This window comes from Gekko japonicus, unplaced genomic scaffold, assembly GCF_001447785.1.
Source record: "Gekko japonicus isolate JY-2015 unplaced genomic scaffold, Gekko_japonicus_V1.1 scaffold138, whole genome shotgun sequence".
NCBI classification, from domain to species: Eukaryota; Metazoa; Chordata; class Lepidosauria; order Squamata; family Gekkonidae; genus Gekko; species Gekko japonicus.
This window is the reverse complement of record NW_015163096.1, coordinates 347,272-366,433: the sequence shown is the minus strand read 5'-3', so window position 1 is coordinate 366,433 and position 19,162 is coordinate 347,272. Positions and strand designations below refer to the sequence as shown.

At 39.4% G+C, this 19,162-nt stretch overlaps 1 protein-coding gene across 1 annotated transcript in view; it reads left to right on the top strand.

Annotated features, from left to right (window-relative positions):
* Nucleotides 1-19,162, top strand: part of RAB31 (RAB31, member RAS oncogene family) — a 68,754-nt gene that overhangs the window by 45,056 nt on the left and 4,536 nt on the right. The window contains exons 4-6 of the mRNA XM_015406603.1: nucleotides 7,627-7,698; nucleotides 10,725-10,831; nucleotides 14,518-14,627. Coding sequence (XP_015262089.1) covers nucleotides 7,627-7,698; nucleotides 10,725-10,831; nucleotides 14,518-14,627 — 289 coding nt within the window. The remainder of the gene's footprint in view (nucleotides 1-7,626; nucleotides 7,699-10,724; nucleotides 10,832-14,517; nucleotides 14,628-19,162) is intronic.

The following is a 19,162-nucleotide window of genomic DNA, read 5'->3' as shown; positions in this document are numbered from 1 at the left end:
CATAGGGTAGTTGTGCGGATCATACGGGGGAGAGGAGAATGATGTCAGCTGCTTTGGTTCCCACTGCAGGGAAAGACTGCCCTTTCCCTAGCCAGAGGCTGTGGGGGGGGGGATGTAAAACTTAAGACAGGCAGGCAGATAGTTGGCTGATGGTTGCGTGGAAAGGACATAGGGTTGCCAACTCCAGGTTGGAAACTTCCAGGATATTTTAGGGATGAAGCCTGCTGAGGGTGGGGCTTGAGGAGGAGGCGGGGGGGTCTGGAGTCGGGCGGCCGCTGGCGGGGGACGCAGTCGCCCGGGCCGAGATTGGGGGGGCAAGGCGGGCGACAGAAGGCCGATGCCTCCGTCGCCCGGCCCTCTACAGAATCCACCCCCCAAACCTCCAGGTATTTCCCTCCTTAGAGCTGGCAACCCTACATTCCCCTCAGTGCCTGTTGGTAGGCAACTAAGCTTGGTCCTGTCACCTACTTTGGCCTTTGGGAGAAAACACATTGGGGCCAGTCCTGATAGGGTTGCCAACTCCAGATGGGAAATTCCTGGAGACTTGAGGGATGGAGCCTGAAGAGGGTGAGGTTTGAGGAGGGGTGGGACCTCAGACAGGTACACTGCCATAGACTCCACCCTCCAAACCAGTCAGTCCCACATAGGGAACCATTGTTGCCAATCTCCAGGTGAGGGCTGGAGAGCACTCAGAATTACAACTGCTCTGCAGAAGGGAGGGCAGAAGTCAGCTGAAGTCAAAGGGGCAGATAATGGTAGGTTGGTGGCTAGCTGGGAAGGAGATGGGGTTGCCAACTACATGCTGACAAATTCCTGGGGATTTGAGGGGTGGAGCCTGGAGAGGGTGGGGTTTGCAGAGGGGTGGGACCTCAGACAGGTAGAATGCCATAGACTCCACCCTCCAAACCAGCCATTTTGTCCTGGGTAACAATTGCTGCCAATCTCCAGGTGAGGGCTACAGATTACTCACAATTACAACTGCTCTTCAGGTAGCAGAGATCAGTTCCTCTGGAGAAAACAGTGAACTCTGTCATTATACCCTGCTGAGGTCACCACAGCAAATTGACACTGTTTGCCCAAAGCCAGAGCACTCCCCCAGAGCCTCTTTCTAGATCTCGTTGTATTGCTTTCACAACGGGCTTTACTGCTAGTTATGCATAAACCCTCAATTTTGTAATGTCTCAGTACTCATCTCTCAAGTTTTTTTAGAGAGTTTACCTTCCCTCTAGTTGAGAGACAACCCACAACAGCCTGATGCAAAAAAGTCCAAATGGCACTCTGCCATAATGATGGTAATAATGAATTAAATAAATGGACACTGTGTTTGTTGCCCTTTAATGTAACCCATAATCTGTTGCCTGAGGCAGACCATCTCATTCTCCAAATGATAATTGGCCGTACCCCTCTATATATGTGTTCCAGTACAAGAACCATTTAACTTAATCAAAGTAACAATGAGATAGATATTACAAGGCCCCTCAGGCTGTCTTTGGTAGATCAAAGTATGCATTACCATCATGTGGTTGCTCGTCTATGGGCCATTTATTTGAGCAGTTACATGTATTTCCTGTGCATGTGCTGCTTCTTAGAATCATGATCTTGGAACAAATAGAAAATACATTATTATTATTTTTAAAAAGCAGGGTAAAAATAAGTCTTTTATACTGCACAATAATTGTAAAACCAACAGAGAAAATTTTTGCATTTTAAGGTGCTTATATCTTCTTTGAAAACTGGACAGTGTTTTCTTAACATATCAAAGGAGAGTGGCTGATGTTTTGTGTCATTTTGGTTGGCCCTGATAAAGAGCCATGATGTAGATTGGGGGGGGGGGTTGTGTGGGCTAATATGTTTGGTTATATCTTTTGTCTGATGAAGAGTCACATGAAATCATATGAGTTGCCACTGGTTAAATCTCAGATTCTTAGCATACTCTCCCTTCCAAATTATATTGCTTTTGTAAACTAAAGCACTGTTGCTAATCTCCAAAATTGAAAGATTTAAGGTTGTTTGCACATATGTCATAGTTAGCAAAAAACTCACTGCAGGGAAAACTGCCTTGAATCATATTATCATCGCCTTCCTCTTTCCTGGAACATTTTTTTTCCTGTCTAAGCCCAGGATGTTGGCATCGCCTTCTCTATCATGTTCTAAACATGTCATGAGTTAATCTTGTGTTCGCTTGAATTAGGCAGATTTGCAATTTAACTCAATGTCTGTCACATAGAAGAGCTAGGAGTTTAGGGAACAGCTGATAGAACAATAGGAACTGAGGCAGAAAGACAATAGAAGGCTGTGAAGAACCCTAGACTCTGGGACCCTGCAGCCCAGTTCTACTTGGTGCATCCAAAGATCCAAAAGTATAAACACCACAAGTTGGCACCATCTAGGATTACTATTACTCAGAACACCATTATTTAGCACTTGACCACCAGAACACCTTTTGTATAACAAGTAAAACAAATTCCAGTATTAATAGGGAGACAATTTGGTGTGTGTCACTGAAACATGGAAAACAGTTGGTGGTCTGTGAAAGAAGTTAAGGCACAGTTTGAATAATAAGAGTAAAAATGAGTTATACAAGGAAAACCAGAATTTACAAGGCATTACACACAAAATATTTTTCGATCCAGAGACTATGCCTGCCAATTACATCAGGGAAAAATCAATGAGCTGAATATTCAGATAGTCCACTGAATGCACTCATACGGGCCGTGTTCAGACTGGCAATTTGAAGCGCTAGGGAGTTGTGGCAAAGAAAAACCGGGACAGACCTGGAACAGCTTGGTTGGGGTATTCCCGTTCACACCGCAGTGAATGAAGCGGGATGATACCGTGGAGGAAGCGCAACAGAGCGTTCACAGTGTTGGGCCGCCCTGGCGGGCTGTTAGCAGCTCTTTCCATGCTGGGCTGCATGTGCCCATGCGCATGGGCACAGCAGCAAATAGGACATGATCGCGCAGGCCCTGACAGCGCCTCTCCACGGAAACAGCCGGTGCCTATTATCAATTACTGCTGTTTGTTCTCGCCTTAGCAGCGCTTGCGGTCACACTCAGGGAGCTGGAATCAACCCGCTCTACACACGGTTTGCTACCACTTTCACCTGGTATCTTTTAAACTCGGAGGGGAAGCGGCACAAGATGGCTTGAGTACGGCTGGGAGACACCTGACAGATGTGCCTGTGTGAACCTGCCCCCTTAATCCGCTAGTGAACCGCTACTGAAATGTTTGGCTGCCGGGCCAAACTGCCAGTCTGAACTCGGCCATGGTACTGCCATTACTAAACAATTGCATTATAACAGACACTGCTAGCACTTCACGATATTGATTTTTTTTTATAATGAACTGTTTTTAGATGGTTTTATGATAAATGTAACCGTTATTTTGTATTTATTTCTTATGTAAGCCACCTTGAGCCTGCCTCGGCATGGAGGGCAGGGTATAAGTTGAAGAAATATGATGATGATGATGATGATGATGATGATGAAGATGAAGATGATGATGATGATGATGATGATGATGATGATGATGATGATGATGATGATGATGATGATGATGAGAAGGAGAAGAAGTTACAGACAGAAATGAGGGAAAGTATCAAAATAGAAAAATAAAATCATTTCGATACTGAGTGGTGCCAGATATAAATGCAGGAAGATATAGTCTTTAGTCTTAAGCCATTTTCCAAGATGGCCTCAGCCATGTATGTTGTTTCTAAGCACAGCAGTTACCTGTGTTTAATGGTCTCCCATCAAGGGTGCCGATACGATCTTTAAGCACCACCGTTGTAGTAACAGCTACCTACTGAGAAGCACTGATACAGATTCTTGTAAAAAATGTGGACTCATGTCAGGTACTGTAGGAACTTTTACCCTGAACCCAGGGCCAAGAGCTCAAGTGCCTTGTTCTGCATTCCCAGGGAAGAGATGCTGGATCAATCTCTTCTGCACCATGGTGCCTTTCCGAAGATGGCTAGCAGAGGAAGTACACTCTGTCTGTTGGGAACCAGTAGCCTGGAGGTATTTACCTGCTGCGTCCAGGCTGGGCTCTTCAGTCTGAACAACTTGCCCATACTTTGCTAGTTCTGCAGATCCTGGTTCCTGACTAATTGGACTGATCCTGGCCATGCTTCTGCTATACCTTATGGACCCTATCTCTGACCTTTTGGCTTTCTGACCTTTGAACTGACTTGAATTTTCCATCTTGTCTTACCTGCTGTCCACTTCTGTGCCTGACAACCCCTCCCTTTAAGGGGGTAAAAAGGCTTTTTACCCAGTGAGGAAACTAACTATATAGCCAATGAGTTATGGAATATGTAAAGAAGGGGTTGATACCTGAGGCTTAGGAAAGTGAGAGCTGTTGAATCATGATTTTCAGGGACACTCTGTAGACCTATTTAATATATAAGGATAGTCTGGCAGCAAAGGGAAGATTCTTCTATGAAACAGTAGCACTATTATAATTGGCATATCTTAGGACCTGGCAAATCCTACTAGGTGAGTGACAAAGAAATTTCACATAGATAGATTAGCAGACATAGGCTTTAACTAGGAAGGGCTTGGACTCTAGACAAAATAAACTTGAATCAACTTAACTGTTTCCAGAAACAATTGGTGGATACAGTTAAAAGGGCAGGCGAAACTGACAAAGCTGTGAAACAAGTTGATGCTAAGGCAAATTCTATTAAAAAGAGACTGGTGGCCGTGGAAAAAGAGCGGATCTCCGACAAAGAGCAATTGTTACAGCTACAAATGGAGAAATCATCATATGTCCTGCGATTTCAAGGTATCCCAGAACAGAAAGGGGAGAATTTAAAGGAGTTATTTAGCGAAGCATTGGCACCAGTGACAGATTTTAAAGTGGATTGTCTACAAAGCGACATGGATATGGTTTATTGACTGCCTGGTGAAATATTTGTTAAATTCTCCAAAAGATCTACCAGAGATGTCATTTTGAAAGCGACAAATGGGAAATCCCTGAAAATCAAAGGTGAAGAAGCGAAGATCTTAAAAGATATTCCATTTGAGATACAGAAGAGGAGACGACAGTATAAAAACTTCACATTGTTTCTACATAACCATTCCATTCCCTTCAGATGGACATTTCCAGAAGGCCTTATTTTCAACTATAATGGCAAAAAAGAGAAGATTGACTCTGCCCAAAAAGCAAAGATGTTCTTGGAACAGCAACAAACAACGTCTAAGGATAAAGGGAAAACAGGACAGTATACAAACAGAAAAGAACGATTATGAGTCTGAAGACAGCATATCTATTCCTGACAGTTCCTCCGAAGAATCTGACTCCGAAAAAGGAGAAATAGCTCCTAAAACTCTTAAAGTCCGACTGAAATATGTTAAGAATAAACACAGAAGATAATTAATGCATGTAATGAAACTCTGAAAGGTTATTTTGTATTTGAAACTATGATGTACTCAATTTGGCTAAATGAGTTTGTTTTAGCTTTATTAATTTAAAAATAGGGCACCCAGTTTTATTCCTGTATTTTTCTCTTTCCTTTATATTGACAATGATAGAAATGGCTATTATTGGTTAGTGTTATCCCGTATTTCCCTTTCCCTTTGTAGTAAAAAAGGAATAAAAATTTATATATATTTATATAAATTTATATAAATATATATATATAAAGAGTAGATAGAGCTGGGTGTCATCTGCATACTGGTGATAACCTAGCCCATACTTCCGGATAATCTGGGCAGACTTTTAGTCAGACTCTTCAGACATCTACTCCTTTAGCTGAACTTTTACTTTACTGAATAGTAACTGCTGCTGAACTGCCTCTCTGACTGACTGACTGACTATATAGTCTTTCTCAACTGGTGCTAGCCAGTTAGAGAAAAGGAGCAGCCTGTCACTCAAGTTCAACATTCTAGAACAGATTTAACTATTCACCTCCCTTCTCTGATTGTTACTGAATTAGGAAAACAGCATGTTCTATTATATGAGGCTTTAATCGTTTTTGCTTAATGTAGCAATGAAATAGCATAATGTAATCATACTGCCTCTTGTTAACTTGTACAAATGTAAGAATTCATATACAGACCGTTTTTAGTGGCAAGGTAAGACAGGACTGGAAACCAATGCTCTGCAAAGTTCGAATTATACTTTGGTGATTCAGATAGATGAATTTGATCAGATAGTTTAGCCATTACAAAGAAGTCCCATAATTTGTTGATCCATTGAGTAACAGTTGGAGGTTGTTTATCCTTCCATCTTGATGCCAACACTAGTTTTGTTGCTGTCAGGAGATTAGATAGAAATTAGGTCCTGATTATGTTTAGGAATATTGTGATCATGCCAAAAGTTGAGAAGAATGGTTTCTGAAAGCAGTGGTACATCATGAGTAGTAATAAGTTTGATTTGTCTTATTATTTTGTGACAATATACCTGAATGAAAGGACATTCCCACTAAGTATGAATATATTTACCCTTTTGGTTACATTGTTTCCAGCAATAAGGTTGTTTAGTCAGTTGTACATGATGTAACTTGACAGGTGTCAAGTTCCAGCAAGTCAAAAGCTTAAATGATAATTGCTTAATATTAATTATATTTGTAGAATAAATATTTGAGAGCCAAATTTCAGACCATTGTGACTCAGAGAGATTAAGTTTGCAATCAGTGTTCCATGCTTTCTGGTATGGGAACAGTTGTTTTTTACCTATACCGAGTAAAATCCTTTGGTATTTAGTAAGTGTTTTTTCAATAAATGTTCAAAAGCAGTAAGAGGAGTATGTAAAGATTTTTGTATGGAAGCGCTTTCTATTAGGTGCTTAACTTGTAAATATTGGTACCGAGGCAAGGTGACACCTATAGATTTTTCTAAAGTGGATTTTCCTAAAATAAGACCATTTTTAGAGACATCTATCAGACATATTAAAACAGTCTGTCTCCATGCAGAAAACTCAAAAGGAGATTCACCCGGCTTGAACCAGCTCTGACCAAGAAAAGTAGACATAGAAGAAGGGGAAGAAACAAGATGAGTTCTGAACTGATCCCAAATATTCAAATCACTGGCTAAAAAGGATTAGATTTAATTGAGATCGGTCTTTCAGAACTTGCATTCCAAATAACTTCTTGTTTACATTTCTGCGAAATATGTGCTTGTTCAAAATTTTTCCAATCTAACTAAATAAAGATAATTTAGGGTTCATGAAAGAAATTATATTATGAAGATGAGAAGTTAAATAATATTTTTTTATGTCTGGAACATTGAGATCACCTAATTTGAAAGGTCTACATAGGATTCTAAAATCAATTCAGGGGTTTTTATAGCCCTATATCAATTTATGAAAACTAAGTTGCCAAGAATGCAGAATTCTATAAGGTATAGTAAGAGGAAGAGTTCTAAAGTAGAACAATAATTTGGGAAATATTACAGTTTCAAGTAAGTAAATTATATCAAACCAAAATAGACATAAATTGTGCCAATCCTTCATTTGCTTCGTCAAAGAGTGAATCAGGTTAAGTTTAAGAAGATCATCTAGATCAAGTGGAATTTTGATACATAGAGAGGTCCAAAACTTGGTAATCCATTGATAGGTGAAATTTTGTCAAATGTAAGAATTCAACTGCTTTCTTATAATGTGTCTATATTAAATTTTTCATAGTTTCACTCATTGGCACCAATGTACTATCGTGGGTCAGCAGCAGCTGTTATTGTATATGATATCACCAAACAGGTAAGCTATCCAATCACATTTATCTTATCATTAGTATGTAGCATACTCATAGTGCAATCCTAACAGCACTTTCCCAAAAGTAAGCCCTGTCCCTGAGTGGGATTTGGAGTAAATCTGTTCAGGATTGCTGTCTCATGAGTTCAAAGATAATTCAACCAAGCATTGCATGGCTCTTTCCTTTGTATTTTGTCAGTATTTTACTGTTAGGGTTAGGTAGCCCAAACAAAGATTAGTGTGTCGTATTTTCAATGGTTTTCTAGATTTTATTAGAAGCTCTTTTCTTTGGATCATTTAAAATTAACCAGACAAGTATGACTGGAAGGGAAAATTAATGCAGTTTACCATGCACTGGATTGTGATTTTTCATTAAAACATAGTGAAGTTCTATTGAGAATGTGCACATTTAATTCTGTATTGGATTATAATTTTTATAGATGGTATCTGTAGTTTGGATGGAATAAAACTATTTTACGAGCTAATTTTCAAATAACAAATGTTATTTGATGGTGATAGATGAAAGATCAACTATATTGTTAGAATTCCGAAAGACTCCCTCTTTGGAGCAGCAACAAGGATATCTTAACTAGTGAAATGGCATGACTGTAAGTCCCATTTGTTGGTACAAGAGGCCCAGTAACCCTCTGGGAAAGAAAAAACCAGCATACTCATAACAGTGAAAGAACAAGAACAGTTGCAAAACTGTCCCAGCAAGGCCGACTGTGGAACAGTGGGGGGAGAGTCTGAGGATTCCATTTCTCATCCAGATCTCCTAGTTCTTCAAAGGTTAACACACATTATAAATACAAGTAGTTGTTGGTATAGTTGACCAGTCACAGTTTAAATAAATATACAGTTTCATGTTGTTTTAAGATCTTGGGAATGGGAATGAGTAATACATGATTTCACCCTTCACAATTGATAACACCATAGGAGGCCATCTGGACATCTAACTGTACAGACACAAATTCATTTTAATTAGTTTACGAACTTGTGTTTGTTCTGAATGCTGAATATTGGGCTATTCACTTTTAAGACAAAGAAATGTAGGGATGAGGAAAAAAATGTTCAGTATTTATTTCCAAGAGAAAAAGATATAAAAATGAGGAAAAAACCTGAGGTCCATAATCAAATAATGTATTCTGAATTTTAATAAGAAATCTGTCTGATATAAGTTACATGACTGGATAGACATTTAATGAATGGGAGAAATAGGTAGCCTACAATTTACATCCCCAGCAAATTAAATCATATATTTAGTTTTAGCTCAGGAGTGTCAGCACAATTAATTGGTGTATTAGCATAATGAAATATTGCTGTTATTGCCTTCCTGTGCAGCAGCAGTGAGCTTTATGGAAGTTGTGGAGTTCATTTATTTGCATGAAAACCTGTGCAGATATCTAGTGCCAAGAATCCCATTGATTTCAGCAGCTCTCTAAATGGGCACTTACATTTGAACAAAACCATCCTTTTTTACAAAGTCTATAATCTAGAACGCTGCTACAGGAGCACACAAGAAACCTGGTCAGAAGCCTGTTGTTTTCTGTCCACACTGGAGCCACAGAGGAGAGATAATGCACAAATCCAGAACCTTTACCAGACTGATATTTTGTCATAGAAAATAACATCTGAAAAGCGCTAAGGATTTATTAATCTAGTAGGATATTTTTTTAAAAACAGCCATCCCCAGTGCTACTTCACAGACTGCCTTTGAATCTTTTCAGGCTGTAATTAAAACAAGTTTGAAAACTTAAAATCGTTCTTTGGAAGTATGGCATTGGGTGTAGGGATGGGCACACATCAAACCACGAAGCAAAATGCATCATGAATTTTGCCCTATTTGTTGTTCATGAACATCACAAACTTCCATGAACTTTTACAGCCATTTGTGGCAGTTCATGGACAGAGCAGAAAGCAGAGTTTTAAAGGACTCAAAGTCCCTTTAAACCTCTGCTTTCTGTTCCCCTCAAAAGCCAAAAACAGCTGAGTGGCAGGGAGTAGCCTGCTCCTCACTGCTCAGCTGTTTCGGGCTGTCTTTTGCAGTCCCTTTAAAGTACAAGACAGTTGAAACAGCTGAGTGACTTTTTATCAGGCTTTCTGCAAACCCTGTTGAAAAGGACTGCTTTCAACTGGGTTTGCGGGACCACAAACCATGAACCGGTTCAGTTTATGAATGAACCTCCCAGTTCATGGTTTGGCCACGAACCACATGTTTCCAGTTCGTGCCCATCCCTAATTGTGTGTGCAACATGCAAGTACAACTCCTGAGAGGGGGAAAAATGTGAAATTTGGGTTATCCAAAATACCTGCTCTTATTATATGTTCTGCAAATGTATTGTATGTTCTGGTTTGTTACAAGAATTATATGTTCTTGTAAATGTATTGTATGTTCTTATTTGTTACAAGAATTATATGTTCTTGTAAATGTATTGTATGTTCTTATTTGTTAGAAGAATTATATGTTCTTGTAAATGTATTGCCGATTGGTCAGAGCTTTTGGAATAGGGTGGGTATGCACTCAAATAAGTAATTTTTGCATGTGGCATGAAGAGTAATACACCAATAATCAAGAAATAATTAGGATGGCCTCTCGGCCAACATTTTTACTCAGTCAGACTCGACTGTGCAACTGAACAACAACAAATAAAGAACAAGTGTTGCCTCAGCTGTGAGATAGCGAACTCTGTTAAAATAAGCTGAAGCTGGGGACTGGCTGCTTGCCACTTTCAGCTTCTACATATGTTAAGAGCAAGTGGTGAATTATATATGTATGTGTGAGAAACCACTCTTAGATCTTCAGTTCTCTTAACAATAAATGCATTGTTGGTTTCAGTTGTGGTTACTTTGATTTAACTGGTGCATGTTATATCCAACCAACTCATGCTGGTAATGGCATTTACCATACATTATCTTGTTTGGAATTCTCATACCATTAAGGATTTTAGTATCTTACCTTCTACAGTTGGTTTTAAAAATGCAGTGCATGCATTCTGAAAGATCTTTGATATTACCTTGTATGTTTAATTTAGGATTCATTTCACACACTGAAGAAATGGGTGAAAGAACTAAAAGAACATGGTCCTGAAAATATTGTAATGGCCATTGCTGGAAACAAATGTGATCTTGCTGATATTAGGTAACGTATTGAAGTTTTGTCTTCAAATTGCTTGTTCTCCCCTGCATTCTTTTATAATAAGCAGGGGCAAAAGAGACACTTGAAGTTTTTAAAGTGCAAGCCTATGCAGGTTTACTTAGATGTAAGTCTTATTTAATGGGACTTACTTCACAGTGTGTAGGTAGGAATGCACTGTAATAATGCAGTCTTAAGCAGAGTTATACTAGTTAATTTTCATTTACTTTAGCAGGGTATAACATTGCTTAGGATTGTACTTCCTCATGACTGCATTGACATAAGGTCCTACCAAGCCAATAAAACAATTTATCTTGACTTGAAGTTCTGTTTTTACTTTTTGGTGACTGGCCATAATTGCCTGGAGCCAGATAGTGTTTTACAGTGCAGTATGGTGAAGCATCTTGAAGCCCTATTTATAGTCCATTTAGTGAAATTTGTTAATCGTGCTTGAAATTAGTGCAAGTTTATGGCAATGTTTTGTAAGTGAATTGGTTTGTTGAAAAACTGTTGTGCTATTACTGACATTAAATTGACACATTCCACTAATCTAGACTACATTAAAACAGCAGTTTACCACAGTATTAAATCATTTGCATTCTCTTTGTAAAGCCAAAAATTGCCTGATTAACACTGGAGGGCTATTGAATCAAAGATGAGTGCTCCAGGATATAGCATTACAGTCAAATTGTTATGTGAATATAAAGATTCCACCCCAGCCAAAAGTCTCCCCAGTTTTTCTCCCAGTGATGCACCTGCTATCTCATGTAGGGATGGAATAATCCACAAGTCTCTCTGCCTTACATTTATGAGATACTATGTGGTGACGAGTATGGATTTATTATGTCAGAGAAGATCCGTATTTTGCATCTGAATGTCACAGAAAACAAGGCCCATGTCCCTTGAGTGACTGCTAGCTAGATTGTTGCACTGGGCTGGGTCTCCCATCTGTAAGCTGATCATCTCACCTGTCATTTGTATCCCTGCTTGTTTGTTTGTAGTTTCGAATACCAAAGTGGTGTTTGTAACAGTGCAATCTGTGTTAGTTACATCCTGATAAGGCCATTGACTGCAGTGGATTTAGAAGGGTGTAATTCTGACTGCAGTGGATTTAGAAGGGTGTAATTCTGGTCAGAATTGCATTGCTGTTCTCTTCCATATTTAAGCTACTGTTCTCTTCCATATTTGTACATTGTTCACAACTCCAGGAATCACTAAAAACTGATGGAATAATATGATAAGACTGTTTAAACAGGTAATTCACTGTAAAGCTGAACACACAAAACTAGTTGAACCACTGTTTGTGGACTCTTCTCTCTTTCTGGATAAAAATCTTAGTCCTTCAAAGGTGAATGTTCAGCACTCAGCATTAGGTGCTCTCACATTCTGGATGATCTGTGTGGGCAAGCAGGTTACCCAGAAACTGCCTGCTTGGATTCTTTATGGGGCCACTTTGGGGGGGGGGAGGGCTTCAGCTGACCTTTTAGAATGAAATCCTGGGAAATACATAGGGATCTCAAAAGTATACATTCTATCTTTTTAAAGAGTAGAGGTTCATCTGTCCCCCTCAATTGTAGTCTTCTGCGAGTGTATGAAAACTTGTCTGTTTCATTTGGTATTAGGCTTGCCAAGTCCCCCCGGGGGGCGGGGAAACCCTCGCCCCAGAGGCCCGTTACCCGCCGGCGGCGGATTGGGCCCCGGGGGGAACCCCACCCCAAAGCATGCGACGTGCACGTCGCCTGGAGGTGACGCGATCGCGTCGGGCACATTGGGGGCGGGGCCACGGTCATCCGAGGGAAAACTCTATGGTTTTCTCTTGGATGGTTGTGGCCCCACCCCCAGCGTGCCCGGCGTGGTCGCGTCACTTCCGGGTGTTTTTGGTATTCTCTCACGAACCCGACTTCCTGCTTATGTATTTTGTTTATTTTTGTTTAATTGTTTAATTTGTTTAATTTTTTTAAATTGTTGTTTTCATTGTTTTTATAATGTATATTTTTAAAAGTTTGTTTTTGATTTGATTGTTTGCTGTCTTGGGGACCATAAATTGGGTGGAAAGGCAGCATAAAAATGTTTAAATAAACAAAATAAATAGAAGGGATTATTAGTAGCCAAAATAAATATCCATTTGTAGTGCACCCATTAACTAGAATATTCTTGGTAACTGGACCTGCCAAAGGATATAGTATAGTTTAACTGGGATCCCCTTATTGTCTTTCGTACAGAAAGAGTTGTACACTAATATACTTTTTTGGACAATTAATCTTTACAAATCATACTAACATAAGGTCCTGTTCTGTTTTGGGAACACATTGGTGGCTATGACTTAAGCATTTGTAAGCAACAATCTACACTGCATAGCTGGAATATCAGGCAGAAAGGCGCTGTGTTGGCAAAGCAGCATGAATGAAATGCTTTCGGTTCTTTCTATTTGCCTCATTTAGCTAATTTAGATTTATTACTTTAATGTTCTCAAACAGATAGTTGCTTGACTCATAAACCAGAAGACTATTACAAATTGCAATCAGATAGTAGAGAGTGAGCCACATAATATGTCAAAATTCACTGTGCTGTGCTTCAGCAAGATGAATTGGGTTGGTGCCAAACACATGGTAGACAGCCACTGAATGCCAGTTCATAGAAGTAGTACTGGCACAAGAAAGCCTTCCGTATACACATGGAACATTTATCTTACTGATCGGCTTTGTAGCCTGTTTTTCACTGGAATTCTGCCTTATTCAACAAAGCTGTGGAGTTCTTTGGGAAAATTCAACAGATTTCCTACTAACCTCCTTGAACTGGGTCTCCATTGACACAATCCATTTTTACCTCTGTTCATCTAAAAATATGCTACAGTATGTTTAATGATAATACCTTATTTAAGAGTTCAGTATTTTCAGTGTCTTGAAGTTTTTAGCTTAATATCCAAATTTACTGGCAATCCTCTCTATTGTGACTCTGGGAGAGTCTAAATAATGCACATTTTTTACTACAAAATTTGTTTTCTACTTTCAATTTAAATGGTTTCCCTGCCTCACAGATGTCAGAATTGAAGATACAATAATTATGGTAGCATAGGGTGTAGTGTTTGCAACTCTTTCTCAAATATTAGGTAGATTTTTTTATATATATAGTTTTAAATTCCAAAAATATGGCAATTTTATGTGCTAGGTTATAAATGTTGCATTTTATGTTGTTTAATCAGTAAAAGAAGTTTAAGCTTGATAGGAAAGCAAGGACTGAATATATATTGCAATTGTCCCCCAAATTTCTGCTTTTTTCCCAAGAAAAATACTGTTTTTTCCTGGAAATTAATTTTACATCTCTCCTTCTAGGTATCATTGTAGTACATAATCTTGTTTCAGTGCTGAATTCTATGTTGTGTTGCCAAGGCAGTACAGAACACTGGATTAGGCTCTGTGGTTTCAAGCATTCAACAGGAAGTTAATTCCATTTGTCAAATACTTTCCAGCAATTTAGTATTCCTTCATATCTTGCCTTGGAATTCCAGTCTACTCTCCCATCTCTTTCCATGAGTTTAGGGAGAACCAGTTTGGTACTAATTATGGGTTTAAATAATTTGGGAAACAGAATTATTCAGCAATAAAATATCAGTGGTATTACAACTCTGGATAAGACTTCCTGAATGCTTTATTTGCATGCACAACAATTTAACTTCTAAACCTTTGTTTTAGGGAAGTCCCCATGAAAGATGCCAAAGAATATGCGGAGTCTATAGGCGCAATTGTCGTTGAGACCAGTGCAAAAAATGCAATTAACATTGAAGAACTCTTTCAAGGAATCAGTAAGTAAAGTCAGAATTTGTGTGTAGCTGATGGGTTGGCAGGGTTCTCTCTAATTGCAACTTGCTCACGTAAAGTATAAAAATCAAACTGGAGATGTTGGTTTTATTTATTTAAAACATTTATATGCTGCCTTTCAACACAAATAGGGTCCCCAAGGCAGCTACCATCAGGCATTAAAACATTTAAACTTTAAAATAACATTTAAAATGTATATGTAAATGTTTAGCAATACAATAAAAACATATAAACAAACATCCACATGCACAACCAGGGAGGAGTAATTATTTATGAAGTAATTACATTGAAACATAAGGTTTTCGAATATCTAATATAATCATAGCACTTGAAGACTATTAGTCTATTAGTATCATCTGAACCATTTTGGATATTTTTAATTATGAATATCCAAGCAAAGCTTGGAGGATATGTAATATAACCATACAGTTCCATAATATCTGAGAACTGAAAAACTGGAAAAGGACCTAAATGTGATCAAGGCCAACCTTCAGACTCTGGGAAGGATTTATTGAGGCATTAATGAGAGTTGTGATGTATCCTCTTCTTAAGCCTTCAATGATGAGAGCTATCACAACTTTTCCATCCATTCAGGTCTGCACTGGCCAGTCTTACAGATAGGAACCTTCTGTGAAGGATTTGCAGCTGCTGGTTTTTTACATTTTACTGTACTGCTTCTAAATAAATCTACCAATATTGCATTATTTTTAGTCAGCTGCTGAGAAGAGATAATTCAATATGTGTGAGCACCCTTGTGGCTGTAATCCTTAATGACATTGATATAGCAACTAAAAATAGTTGCCTACATTTTCCTTGGGCTGAAATATGGGTTAGTTATTTATTATGATATTTGAAACATTTATATCACACACCCTTCAAGGACTTCAGAGTGGTGCCTCAGCTTCATAGCAATTCTGTGAGGTAAATTAAGCTAAGAAACCGTGCCTTCCCAAGGCCACCCAGTAAGCTTTATAACTGAATGAGGTATCTGAACTATGGTTCCCCACATACAGGCTCAGTACTCTAACTGCAGGTTCATGCCCTTTCCCCCACATGCATTCAGAATACCTCCCTGACTTTTTTATTCTGGCAAGCCATAGTTTGCCATTCAATCAACTGGCAACTATGCAGACCCTCCTGTTTGTGCAGACCCTCCTGTGACAGAGTCCTAACCCATTCTGAGTTTCAGTTTGGGAACCACTGCTATAGGCTAACCTTCATCTCTAACATATTTACTCCCGGGGGGTGGGAGGCTTGTTACACAAAGGCCCACCATATTACCCTCATTTATCTAATTCTCTGACTGTAAATTAACTATGGGAAAAAGAAATCCTTCCCACACCAAAATGGCTTGATCAAAGCGTCTCCCCTATTATGTAAGTATGGCTTGATGAGGAAACACTCAGGATATTTGAGCAGTTGAGAATCAGTGAAAGGGAGAAAAAGAGGGGAGGGGAAAGTAGCCTGCTCAAGCTCCTCAACCCTTGTAGATGCTTGCTTAGTTGTGGGCAATTGTTGCTTAGTTGTTGCTTAGTTGTGGGCAATCAGCTTGTCCTGTTTCTATTAATCTGGAAGACACTTGGGGTATTACTTACTGATTGTTTGCACTTATATTCCACCTGTCTTCATTCATGGAATTCAAGGTGGCTTATTTGCTGTCATGGGGAGGGGAGTTCTGGGCACTGACCAAGCCCATACTTACTTAGCTTCAGCAAGGCTGCTATATTATATGCCCTTTAACCAGGGGCCCAGGTAGTTAGATGAAAGCAATGGTGTGGTGATTGAACAGTTTAAGCCAGGTTAGCATGAGGGATGAAGTAGCTGATCTTTTCCTTTTTTTCCTTCTTGTCTGTGGCTTCAGTTTGCTTGCTGAGTTTCCTCTCCTTGCACTAGGATGTAGTTCCCATCTTTCATTGTGGCACACTGTGGTTTGGATCTAGCATGTGGATTATTTATTTTAATTTTATTTTATCAGATTTATATCCCACCCTCCCCACATAGCAGGCTCATATAGCAGGATTATATGATTTTGGGGTTCTCTTATTTCTGATTTTAAGCGGCCCTGTGCAGACTAGATCGAGTACAAAATAGGAGTAGGATATTACGGTTGACTCATAATATCGGATCATTGTATAGCATGTACTCTGTCACTGTATTAAAAGTCCAACTCCAAATGTTTTTCTGTTGCAATTATCTCTGAAATCTAGCTGGCATTTATGGGCAAAGAACTTTGGAATTTGTACTAGTTAATTCCTGAGGTCACTGCAGTCAGTGGCACCTGTTGACTTTTGAAGTTAGACAAATTGTATAGGAAGCCACCATCAATCAATATATGTTGGTGGATTAAGGTTCATTCTGAACATGATTTAGAACACAGAAAGCCAAGCCATCTTTGTCTTTTCCAAGGACATGCTGCTGACTCTAATAAAGTATACTTTCATCTGATATGTGATTCATTAAATTTGGCTTGGGTACAGGAAACACAGTGACTAAAGTGTGTTTCATTGCTGAATTCTCCAGGCTTAAACACCACTATACACTGGGAAAGCACACCTTTCCTCAGCTTGTTGCCTGCATGGGATCTTACCCTGAAGATATTTCTATGTAATTTTACCTATCATTCTTTTGGGGTAGTAGATTTTCAGATTTTAATCTTTTATGTCATCAGCTAAAGCAGCTGCTCTGCCTCTCCATGGTTTGTTTTTTACTGTTGTTCTCTCCCCCCCCCCCAATTTATGGAACATTTACTGTGAAGCTTATGACAAACCATATTTATATTTCAACAACAGACAAAGTTGGCAGGCTCTAATATCAGTAACAGTTAAAGAAGCAAATGTGTGTAAAGTTCTATACCCCGCACCATGTAGTTCTCAGTGTATGCTTGTTAAAGTGCATCCATGCCTCTATCTAACATAAGACTGCTATAGCTAATTGCTTCTGTGATTTCAGTGCAACATGATACAGTTGGTGACTGGCTTTTTTATTGGTGAATTTTCCAGAACAAGTGCACACAGCCAACAATCTATGACCAGATTGCCAATTTGCACTTATAAAATGTGCACATCATAAAGTCTGTCTGAGATGTCTATGAGATCTTTTTGAAAATCACCTGTGTGGAATAAACAACTTCTGTACCTCATTTTTAAGGCGTAAACAGGCTTCTCCAAATGTTTGGTCATTAAGCAGCCTACCTACGCTAGTGAAGTGGAGTAATCTATTAAAAAAATTACTGCTGCTAGACAAGAACAACAGTGTGTCACTTTCCACTTCATGGCTAATGCACCAACACAAAAGGAATGAAAACGAGTTATCTAAACCACTCCCTGTAAATGACAGTCCTCAAAGTATTCTTTCTGCTATCAACATCTTTCACTGAAACCCAACCACATGTACCATAAAATAGCAATCAAAGGGGGGGGGGCAGACAAATCAGTGCAGTACAATAAATGCTGCATTAGATTACTTCACAACATCCAGAGTCAGACAGGCTGTTGTCAAAGGGACCTAGATGTAAAGTAGCAGATAGTCTTTCATCCTCAAAAGCTCTTCTAGTAGCTTAGTGGACACTAACATGACAACTGACAAGAAGAATGTATTCTGATTTCAGACAGTTATAGAAATGTCTCTAAGTACTTTCTGGCTGGTGCTTTTTCCTGATAAGTTTTGAATTTCTTTCAAGAATGTTATGTGATTAATGCTTCTGTCATGACCATATAATAGAGCTTCTGGTTTCCTGTCACTCCAGCAGTTTCTCATATCTGGGGGAAAAAATCCATATACTTGATTCCTTTATTTATTTGGGAAGAAAGGAAGCCTTGAGGAAATGGGGGAAATTTTGTCCTCAGCATGGCTATTTCGAAATAGTTGATCCCCCCCACCGCTCTTATCAAATCTTATCAAATCTAGCATATGAAGCTGCCTTATACTGAGGCAGACAGTTAATCTGTCTAATACAGTGGCCTGTATCCAATAATCCGTGCATGAAACAAGGAGCTTTCCCAGCTTTCTCTCCATTCCAGCACCCAGAAATATAATTCTTGGGGTCACAGAACCTGCGTGGAGAAACAGCCGTGCAGGTTGGGGTGGGGGAGCTGCACTTTTTTTGTTGTTCAGTCGCACAGTTGAGTCTGACTTTTCGCGACCCCATGGACCAGATCACGCCAGGCCTTCCTGTCTTCTGCCGTCCTCTGAAGTTTGCTCAATTTCATGTTCGTTGCATCTATGACACTGTCTAACCATCTCATCCTTTTTCGTCCCTGTCTTCTTTGACCTTCAATCTTTCCCAGCATCAGGGTCTTCTCTAGTGAGTGCTCCCTTCTCATTTGGTGGCCAAAGTATTTGAGCTTCAGTTTCATTATCTGGCCTTCCAGGGAACAGTCCGGGTTGATTTCTTTTAGGAGGGGCAAAGGGGTGAAATAATTCTTCCTCCTCCTGCAAATGCCATGGAAAGGGAATGATGTCATCCCCTTGTTCTTCCTTGCTCCAGCTTCCCAACTTGCAATAGCTATTCCTCTGTGCA